General features: G+C 44.9%; 1 protein-coding gene across 6 annotated transcripts in view; it reads right to left on the reverse strand.

Moving 5' to 3' along the window:
• ADCK1 (aarF domain containing kinase 1) overlaps window positions 1-2202 on the reverse strand; it is a 139775-nt gene extending 137573 nt beyond the window's left edge. For 2 of the 6 annotated variants that reach the window (XM_075926783.1, XM_006115984.4), the window contains exon 1: window positions 1759-1898. Coding sequence is in view for 2 of the 6 variants with exons in the window: in XM_075926786.1 (XP_075782901.1) it covers window positions 1759-1847 (89 nt within the window). In the remaining 4 variants the exon portion in view is untranslated. The other 4 variants (XM_075926785.1, XM_075926786.1, XM_075926782.1 and 1 more) reach the window with 4 other exon arrangements.
• Between the last annotated feature and the right edge of the window lie 8624 nt (window positions 2203-10826).

The following is a 10826-nucleotide window of genomic DNA, read 5'->3' on the forward strand; positions in this document are numbered from 1 at the left end:
CATTAGATGTCAGTGAGTCTTTACCATGTAAATGAGCTATTGTGAAATCCCTAAAGGTATCCTAAAGATGCTGTCAGCTGTGAAATATGCCTCTCAATATAACTGCCTTTCATTATTAAGATCATTGCTAATGAATCACCTGCTGTTCTTCCTCTGTAGACATGAACTGTCTTCTTTGACTTTCACCTAATTTAGTTGTAATGCAGTTTAAGTAGTATATTTGTCACTTACAGCCAAACTGACCTGAGCTCCTAGTCAATCATTGATGTGTGAAACTACAGAACCTGCATTATATGTGAGGAGTAACCATGAGCCTGCTTGCAATAATAATATTAAAGTATTTAGCAGCTTCATATTTTGTTTGGTGTTAACTTTTTTTTGAATTTCATACTCGTGAAAGTTGCTGGATTGACTCAGCGACTCAAAGTTTCCAACTAGCTAGCACGCAGATGCTGTACAAGCAGGAGACACGTGATTATTCACTGAAGCATCTGAGACTTGCTCCTGGAAAGATATCACTTCTACACATGAAAAGAGAATTAAGTCTTTGACCCCTGCAATCCTTGATCTCTGATCTGAAGATACACCACAAAAAAGCCAATGATGCTGGTGAGCTTTGTTTTGTGGAAATCCCTCAGGATTAGAGACACCCATTGTCCTGTGACTCCTGTATAACTTTTCATATGGGCCATTAAACCACCACCAGACAATGACTTTCAGTCACCATGGACCTCAACAAGATGCAAATTTGGGACCCTAGCCCTTATTCCCACTATTTCAGTGTTTGCAATAATATAAGCAACAGGAATAAATGTTAAACTTATATATGGTTTAAGCTGTTTATTTGTGACTGGACTTTCAAGAGGTCCTGAGTACCTGAAACTGCCTATGAAGCCAATGGGCCTTGATGTGCTGAACTCTTCTGAAAATCAGGTCATTGATTTTTATCTTGATTCAAACACAGCCGGAGGGTGCAGCTTTTAAAGAAACGTGCAATGGGACTCCAGATCTTCCTGCCACAATCACAGCCACATCAGTTACCCTCACAGCAGTGAAAAGGAAGAGTCCAGTCAGAGTACTATAAGCTTCTCTGGTGCCACTGCCTACGCTCCATAATCTAACCAATGCAGGAAAACACAGGCAACCCAGCAGAGATTAGAATGTTCAACGCCCGGCTGTGGTGTAACTCCCACTCCGCAGCAGCAGTCTGGGTCTCTGTGCCACCTGCGCTTCTCTTCTGGTTTTTAGCAGGCTGGCCTGAGAGGAGACTCGTCCAGCGAGTAACACAGCGGGCGTCCCAGTACATAAGACAGAGGCTCTGAGAACGCCTCTACACTGATGGCGCCTCTTTGGAGGGAAAAGGGGAAAACACGAGTTGGTGGCTGTGGGAAGAGAGTGTGGCAGGGCTGGAGGCGGCACAGGGCGCTGGTTACGGGAGTTGGTCGCGCCGAAAGGGGCAGGGCAGGTGTGAGTGGAGGACAGAAGCGGAGATGAGCGGTGAAGCCAGGTTGCGGTAGAGGCTGTCCGGGGACAAATGGCGACAGAGTGTGGACCAGGCGGACTAACAAGCGGGAGCTGGTGGCCGGGCCGGACCGGCGGCTCCTAGAATGGGGGGAGGGTTAATCCCAACCCGACTCCTACGAACCGGCCGGCTCCTGCTTAGTTACACAACGTTCTAAATTCCACGTGGCGCAGCCCCTCCCCCTCCGAGGATCACCCTCCCTCCAGTGGGTGCAGGGCACCACTCCGCTCACTTACCGGCTACTCAGCACCGCCTCGATGCTTTTACTTGGACACAACAGAGACCCTCTCCCCGCATGTGGTACAGCCTCTCTCCCGCGTTGCATGCTGGAACTTGTAGTCTTATGCTTGTTCCAACTCCATAGGCTAGAGAATGGGGAGGACCCAAGCGAACTACAGACTTTGGGCCCTGGACTAGTTCACGGAAGAGATGAGGCGGCGGTGTTTTGTCACGTGGGTACTACTTTGTGAGTCATGTCAGCACCTGCTCTAGTCTGGGATTCTGTATGGACTAGATACTGAATGTGTTCAGAAGGAATAACGTATGGGCAGGGCAGGATAATCCAGCCTCTGCAGTTGTAGCTAGAGTTACCAGCTTTCTACTGGCACAAAATCAAACACCCTTACCCCGCCCTGCCCCAACACTCTCCCTCCTCCCTCGCACTCCTTGGAGGAAGGGGGGGGGGGGAGCAGCTGCTCCACATAGGAAAGGTTCAAAAGCTGGCGGGGAGCACAGGCAGGCTGTCCCTGCTATATGTCCAAGATATGTTCAAAAAATATGGACCTATAGCAAAACAATGTAAAGCAGGGAATTTTTCTCCATAAGAATTAATGTAAATGGGGGATGAGTTCCGGAACAGTCTTTATGTCGCCTTAAAGACTCAAGGGGAGGTTAGGTTCCAGAACTTAGGAAATGCAACACTTTTGATTTTAACAACATATAAACATGATTTTATGACATCTTACTGTCGTTTTTAATAATCTTACCTTGAAACTGTGATGTTTTTGCTTGATTGGCCTGATGGAGAATGAAGATGGAGAAGCAGGTGGAGGATCATGAACTGCCATCTCAACATCACAAATATCCACCACCTTGACAACTGAAGATTCAGCAATACCCTCTGCATTGGTGTCAATAACAAACAAGGTTATGACTTCTGGAGGCTCTTCAACAGCTGCTGCATGGGGGGTGTTTTTCTGCTTTTTAATGCCAGTCCTGGTTGAGGCTCATCCACTAATGGTTTGGGATATTTTTTTACTTTTTTAGTAAAGAAAGTGTCCAGTGTTGTTTGCTTGGTGTGCTTAAGTTTGGCATCTAAAAATCGGTCTGTAACATGACAAGACATCTGCCATGATCATTGCTGTTCTTGAAGAACAATCAACGAGATGGTCACATTCTTTAGGAATATCCATCCTCTTCCCACAGAGGTTGAAGACATGTTGGAGGATAGGGATTGTGAGGTCAGAATCTGCATCTTCATCAACATTATCTTCTTCATGGTGCTGTTTATCCAACTCCACTAAATCCTCATTACTGAGAGGCAAAGAATGAGAGTCCAACAACTCTTTCACATTGTCCTCTTTGATACCTGAAAGCCAACCTCCTTTGCTAGTCAGATGATTTCCTTACATATGAAGGCTTCTAGAAAGCCTAAGAAGTCATGTACAGCATCAGGATATGGGTCCTTCCAGGCACTGTTTGTTAACCAATTGGAGACTTCTTACCAGGCAGCACCGATGATCATAAGAGCATCCATGATGTTGAATTTGTTTCCAAAATTCCTGTATTGTAGGTTTTCCCTCTCCATCAGTTTCCCAAATGAGTCTGCAAAATGTCCTCTGCAAATAATAAGCTTTGACATTTGCAATAACCCCCGGTCCATTAGCTGCATTAGTGAGGTTATCCTTGGTGGCATAAAAACAACCTTGATATTAGGATCGAGGGATTCAAAATCCAGGTTGTGGGCACTAGCATTGTCCAGTATGAGGAAAATCTTGAACGTAAGATTATTCTCCCTGCAATATTTTTTCATTTCTGGAACAAAATAATCCACAAACCATTCCCAGAAAATGTGCCTGGTAATCCAGGCCTTTCCAAACGACAGGAAACTGAGATTTCACAGGTTTTTTTCATATCACGTGAATTTTCATTGCGATACACTAGCAAGGGCTTCATCTTCATGTCTTCACTGGCATTGCCCCCTAACAACAGAGTTAGGCGATCCTTCGAGGCCTTAAATCCAGGAACAGACTTCTCATTCACAGAAATATAAGTCCTAGACAGCAAGGGTATGTCTAGACTACATGACTCCGTCGACGGAGCCATGTAGTTTAGACGTACTCCAAGTGTTTCTAATACAAGCCCGTTTCGTCAACATTGAAAACTTGCTGTGGGTCATAGCCTCCTTCTTCGATGATGGTGTTCAATATTTCAGGAAATGCTTCAGCTGCATCCTTGTCTGCCCTTGAAGCCTTTCCCTCCATTTTCACATTCATGAAGCCATATCTTTTCTGGAACCTGTGAAACCATCCACAACTGGCACTGAAAGTTCTAGGTTCACCAGTCTCTCCTTCTATTTCAATGCCTTTATACAAGCTTGTCTCTTGAATGAAGGCTAGGCTGACGGGTGTATTCTGCTTGTACAGATCATGCAGCCATGTAGACAAGTGTTCTATTTTCTCCATCCCATCATTTATTTGAAGTAGCCTTAAACACATTCCAGAGGGATGGTAACAACACCTTGTTAAGAAACATCTTGGTACCCAAACACTCCCCACAGATAACAGGGACACACAGATATAGGATAAGTTTTCAAAATGACAGCATGATGGACTGCAATGTTTTAATCATCATGTAAAAGATAATGGGAGGTAAATAGGTAACGACAGAGGATGGTAACCTCATACGTCAGGAGTGATGTGTAACTTATTTATACATGTGTATAAAAATGTATCTTAAGGGGATTGTTCTTCTCCAGCCTAGGAGGTAGCGAAGAATCCCATCACTCACTGAACAGAGTCCATTGTCATGGGCACACATTCTTAGTATAACTGTAGATATCTGATCCAGGGAGTTATTACTGTGCTTCATTTATTATAAACCTGGCTGATTTTGTGGTCTTTGGAGGTTCTCTTGGACTCTGGTATTTTGGCTATCTGTACAGAGACAGTGCAACATACAGGAGGAGAACGTGCACACAGCCAAATGGTTATCATTGGACAGAGCAAGATACCTGTCAGGACACAACTCTCGTGACTTCTGACCACAGTTAGCAAGTATGTCTGTAACTATGCAAACAAAAAAGATGCAGGAAATGTGTTGTTTTGTTTTGACAACTTCATTCACTGAATAACTCATTAAAACTACAAGACAGAAATGTATTTCCTGCATCTCTGAAAAGCAGTCCAAAGGCTTGGGGAGTCAGGGGAGATGAGAGAAAGGGAAACAGCCTGAGTGAACCTGGAGGATTGGTGGAAGAAATATGGAACAGGGTTTTGGGGAGGATTGCTAGGAAGTTGGGGAGCATCCCCCCATGCAGATCCTAGCTGATGCCTACCTTCTCCCATTCAGTCAGGCACATCTATCCCTGTCCCCAGGTGTCCCTGCATCCCCCATCCCATGACCATGCAACCCCTGACCATGCATCCTATGACCATGCATTGTCATGGGGTTGCATGACAATGCAATCCCTATCCCCATTCAGCCTCACTAGCTCCTGAGATGGTTCTCTAGTCTTTCCTTCTCACTAGTCCTTCTGACCCCGAATCTGTGACCCCACCAGCAGCCCCGAGTGACCTGCTCTTTCTATCCCACCGTTCCTCACCTGGACCCACAATGAGGAGCACAGCCTTTTCCTCCTCCCTTTCTGCTGACTGGCTGCCCTCTCTTTTGGTGCCACAGCAGCTTCTGGTGGATGAAAGATGTAATTGCCGAGTCTCTCCAGCAGAACCTATAGTGGCAGAGAAGAAAAAGTCTGCAGTAGACATGCATTCTGCGTATACTCAGTGGCACAAAATTCCTCCCAGGAGTAAACTGTACTCCTCAGTAAGAATGAAACTGTTGCCAACAAAGGAAAGATTTGCAGGAGTGAAGAGGAAAGATTAGTCTGCAGCTGGCTTTCAGCTAGTAATTACTTTATTGTGAGAAATAAGAATGATGACAAATCTTAACATATTCAAGAGTAAATATAAAACTAAGCTCTTCACCAAAGCATTCCCATAATGATGGTGATGATGATAAACAGAAAAACAAAAAAGCCTAAATACATGCTTAGAGACAGAAAACCAAAGAAGAGAATGTTCAAATCTTGCTGAGTTAGCATGATTATTGTGAGGCATTCAGATTCTATAGTATAAATACCTAGCTTGATAACCATCCACTGAAACATTTAATAGATATTATTCACCAATAAACTTTTTCATCGGAAACCAGTGACAACCCAGTCAGTGTCACTGTAATGAAGATAAGATGGACTTCAATAACAGCTGTGCAATCTGTAGTGGAAAATAAAAGTATTTAGGATTAAGTTGAGGAGACAGCAGTTAGAACCTATCCTACCAAAAAAGGGGGAAGGGGGACAGGAATGATAAATGATTGATAGCTAAGCAGGGATGTAAAAAAAGCATAATGAGACAAGAGGCCTTAATGATATTTATCCACATCTCTCTCATAGATATTACTTCATACAGTCTGAATATTCAGGCAAACATCACTACATTTTCTGTATTCTGTTCAAATTTTTCAGGTTTCTTTTTCAGCTAAAAAGTAGAAACTTAGATTCTGGGGCACAAAGCCTCAGGGCTCGTCTACACTGGCCCCTTTTCCGGAAGGGGCATGTAAATTTCATGAGTCGTAGTAGGGAAATGCGCGGGGGATTTAAATATCCCCCGCGGCATTTAAATAAAAATGTCCGCCGCTTTTTTCCGGCTTTTAAAAAAGCCGGAAAAGAGCGTCTACACTGGCCCCGATCCTCTGGAAAAAGTGCCCTTTTCCGGAGGATCTTATTCTTACTTCAAAGTAGGAATAAGATCCTCAGGAAAAGGGCGCTTTTTCCGGAGGATCGGGGCCAGTGTAGACGCTCTTTTCCGGCTTTTTTAAAAGCCGGAAAAAAGCGGCGGACATTTTTATTTAAATGCCGCGGGGGATATTTAAATCCCCCGCGCATTTCCCTACTACGACTCATGAAATTTACATACCCCTTCCGGAAAAGGGGCCAGTGTAGACGTAGCCTCAGTGTCCAGAAAAAAACATACTGAAGCAAACCAGCCCAATTCAATGCCTGTACCCAAGTAAGATTCCCACTGGCCATCTTCTTTCCTAGATATATTATACTCAGGATCTATGTCATTTTTACTAAGCGTCTGTGAGCAACTGTCAAGCAGGTGACCCAGAAAACCTTCTTCGGGGGATCCTCGATAGACAATAATTAATTCATGTTCAAAATATGACTGACTATTTCTTGTACTCCTGCTACTCCCAGTCAGTGTTCCCTGTAAACTGAGTGCCTGGGTGACTGTCCAGGAGAGATTCAAATACCACCTACCTGATTAGCAGAGCACCTACTGTACCCACAGCCAGCAGCATGTTTTTGTTTGTTTGTTTTGGTGGTGGATATCTTTGCATCTGCCTTGGTACACACAACAAAATTTATTCTGCACACGGATAGAAAAAAAATTAGAGGGACTATTGCTCCCAATACCAGTCTCTCTCTCTCTCATTGTCCATAACTAATCCCCCCTACACACACACAGACATACACAAATACTAGTGCAGTGAGGATTAATGGTAGGACATTACCCCTCAGAAATTAAACACCACAGCCAAGAAGGGCAAAGTTAAGGTTGATTCCTCGGGTTGGTGTAAGAACAGAGGGTGCTTTTTGAGCTGAAAGGGAAGTGAGTAAAGCATCTCAGGAGAAGTTTAGCTTCTCTCATCATTATATTTATAACAATGTTGACCAAGATGATCCCTGCAAGTTGGGAAGTGGGTGTTAATATGGGACAAAAACACACAAGAAGAGAGATTTGGATCATGTAGGTAATTGTGAAATTGTACAATTAGGAGGCAAATTAGTGTAGACCAAAGGTAACATAATTAGGGTCACAGTAGGAGACAATCTAGGGAATATGAGCTAATGGTCTCCTCCTGCTGCTGTTAGAGTCACTGGGAGTTTTGCCATCCGTTTTAGTGCAAGCAAGGACATGACCTCAACTGAGCTCATTCCAGATCACTGATCAGAAACAGATTTTGGGGGTGACAACTGAGAGATCAATGATTCTATCAGGCTAGTGCACAGGTAAATCTTCAATAAAGAAGGCAACTCCCTTCAATCACAACTTCCTGCTGCTAAACAAGATGAAGAACAGTAGCAGCTCTGACTACCAATCTTTTGTTCTAATCACTAGATTGCCTTGGCATTGTTTCCATCAGTAGGGGTGGGAAACATGTCAGCATTTGATTTCTATTGGCTTTCTCTGCAAAAAGTATGTGATAGTTTCAAAATAATCCTCTTTTTACAGCTCTCAGTTAAACAGCCTAAAGCTGGGGCTAAGAGGGAGAAAGAACAAGACTTCTGTAGCATAATGTCATGTGCTAAAGTGTACTAGTAATTATATAACCAAAGCTAAACCATTCTATAATTAGAATAAGCACCTAGTTAAAGTGATCAGAGCTCTTTTGTGTGAGCCTACCCTGGGGTATGCAAGAAAGAACTTGGCATATCTTTGATTCCACTTCTCTTTCAACTGGTGAATAAAATAAACCTCAGAGTACCCCAAAAGACATTTCCTTTAATTTATAGTAAATATGCATCCTTCTGTGAATAAAACAACATTTCTGAGACATTTAAACATACAAACAGTACTCAGAGCCTTGCTAACCCAGTCCCACAGTAGGAAGAGTTCAGTGAGTTGTCTGATGAGAGGATTGCAGAGCATTTTGGTATCCCCTGCAACAAATCAGCCTAATCCACTTTTCTCTCTTTCTCATAAATTCCTTCTGATTAAAAAAAATCTAAAGAGAGCTGAAACAAGGAACAAGACTGTCTGGATATTATTCCATTATTTCCATAGTACAGGTTAACATGCCCTCAGAGGGCTTTCACAGGGCCAAACTCATGCAAATTGTGGGGCAAAGACACAAAAGGAGACATTAAGTTCATCTGGTCCAACTTTAAATAAAAGACTCAAATGTGTCATCTTTACACAGCTAATGGAAATCATATGGCAGCCACATCATCTCCCCTGAAATCTGGTCACTTGGAGGGCCAGACTACATCAAATAGTGGAGCCTCTGGAGGTAGTGCCTCCAGGAAAAACCTTCCTCATGCATTTGGTAATTCAGTAGGAGTTGTTCTTCTCATTGAGTTAGCACTGACCCAGTCCCTGAGTATGGCATGAGGGGTTCTGTGCTCCTTGAGTTGGTATGTTTTCAATGAGATGTAAAACCAATTTTGTAGTCTTTGAATAACCTCTGAAACTTTTCAAAGGGTTTGACCCTACAACCAGGCTAAATTCCATCTTGGGTAATTATGTTCTACCTCCATAATTCCCTGATAGTTTTAATTGGTTAAGAGATTCTCCTTCACTTCTTGTTCCATGCTGTTGCTAAGCCATTATGTTTCACTTTCGAGGAGGCTTCATATAGCAATTGAGTGAAATGCTACCAGCATCTACTTTGCAAAGTATTCTGGGTCCTGGAAGGCACTATAGAAATGCATGAGATTATTATTGCTTTCCTGAATGATTTCACTTTCCTCCAAAGTGTAACAAATTACAGAAATTAAACCAGCCTCCCTTTCAATCACCCCAGATAATACAGATGCAGCTCAAAGAATTAGAGACTTTGACAAAAGCACTAATGGGCCTTGTGACCCTATTTTTCCCTAGATGTAATTATTCCTTTTGAATGCTGCCTGTAACCATTGGAAGAATGTATCACAAGAGTTGCAAGTGTGTCTGAACCTCGATAAGCCTTCTCGTTTTTATTTTTCTATTTGACAGTTTATCCATGAAATAATGTATCCCCTGACCTGAGAACTGTAATTTATTTTTATCATTTTATGCTACTTAGCAGAGTGACTGCTAAGAATACAGATATTGGCTATCAGCAGTAACTTATTACATTACATTATGTTGTCATCTTCATTTGTTACAAGATATTTAATGAGACACTCACATTCTGCATTTGCAAGATGTGAAGAGTACTAAAGCAGAGACTAAGAGTGTCTGTAATTTAACAGCTCTGATATACCTCAAATGATTCCATAAAACTGTTTTGAGTCAGAAAGTTGTCTGAAAAGGAATAGATGTATCGCAATCCTGTTCTGGTGTCTGCACCCCAGAAACCCCATGCCAAGCCCACTGATGGTGGTGGGGAGGAGAGAGGGAGCGTCAATGAGGGCAATTGCCCTGAGGTCCAATGATTCAAAAGGGCCCAGGATGCTGGCCTCTGCTGTTGCTACTGTGGCAGCAGCAGCAACCGGGAGGGCCGGACCCTTTAAATCAGTGGTCCCCAACCTTTTCAGGTTGTCGGGCGCCAGGGGGCGTGGCCGTTTGCCCGCCGGGCGCTAGGGGGCGGGGACACATGCCCGCCCGGAGGTGGCCCCCCCCAGCCGCATGCCCGGGGGCGGGGCCCCCCCCATAGCCACGCGCTCGGGGCCGGGGCCCCCCCATAGCCACGCGCCCGGGGCCGGCGCCCCCCCCCGTAAGCGCCGCGCGCCCGGGGGCGGGGCCACGGCCGGGGTCGGCGCCGGGGCCAGGGCACGCACGGCGCCCCCGGGGGCGGGGCCAAGGCCAGCGCCGGACCCGGCAAGGGCACGCGCAGTGCCCCCGGGGGCGGGGCCGGCGCCGGGGCCGGGGCACGCGCGGCGCACCCGGGTTGGGGACCACGGCTCCGCGGGTGCATGTAAAGAGCCCAGCGGGTGCCATGGCGCCCGCGGGCACCGGGTTGGGGACCATGGCTTTAAATCGTCACTAGAGCACTGCATGGTATGCTCTAGGCAACACTGGGGGGTGGGGCATGCCACAATCTGGGCCCAGCTCTGTCTTTTCCAACTGAGGCTCTGCTTTTTTCAAGAGTGCAGAACCAGCCCCCACAACCACTTTGCCCAGGAGCCTGGCATGGCTGTCAGATCCCCTGCCTCCAGCATAACTGGTGCTGCCTGGAGAGGGTCACTTTGGGGTATAGGTGACATTTGTGGTGCTGTTATTCTATTATGTCAAAAAAAAATCAGGTCTTGGGAAAGGTGACACGGTGAATTCAACCTTTAATCTTAATGGAAGTAGGTTTACATATGTTTCAATTG

This window comes from Pelodiscus sinensis, chromosome 4 (assembly GCF_049634645.1).
Source record: "Pelodiscus sinensis isolate JC-2024 chromosome 4, ASM4963464v1, whole genome shotgun sequence".
NCBI lineage: Eukaryota > Metazoa > Chordata > Testudines > Trionychidae > Pelodiscus > Pelodiscus sinensis.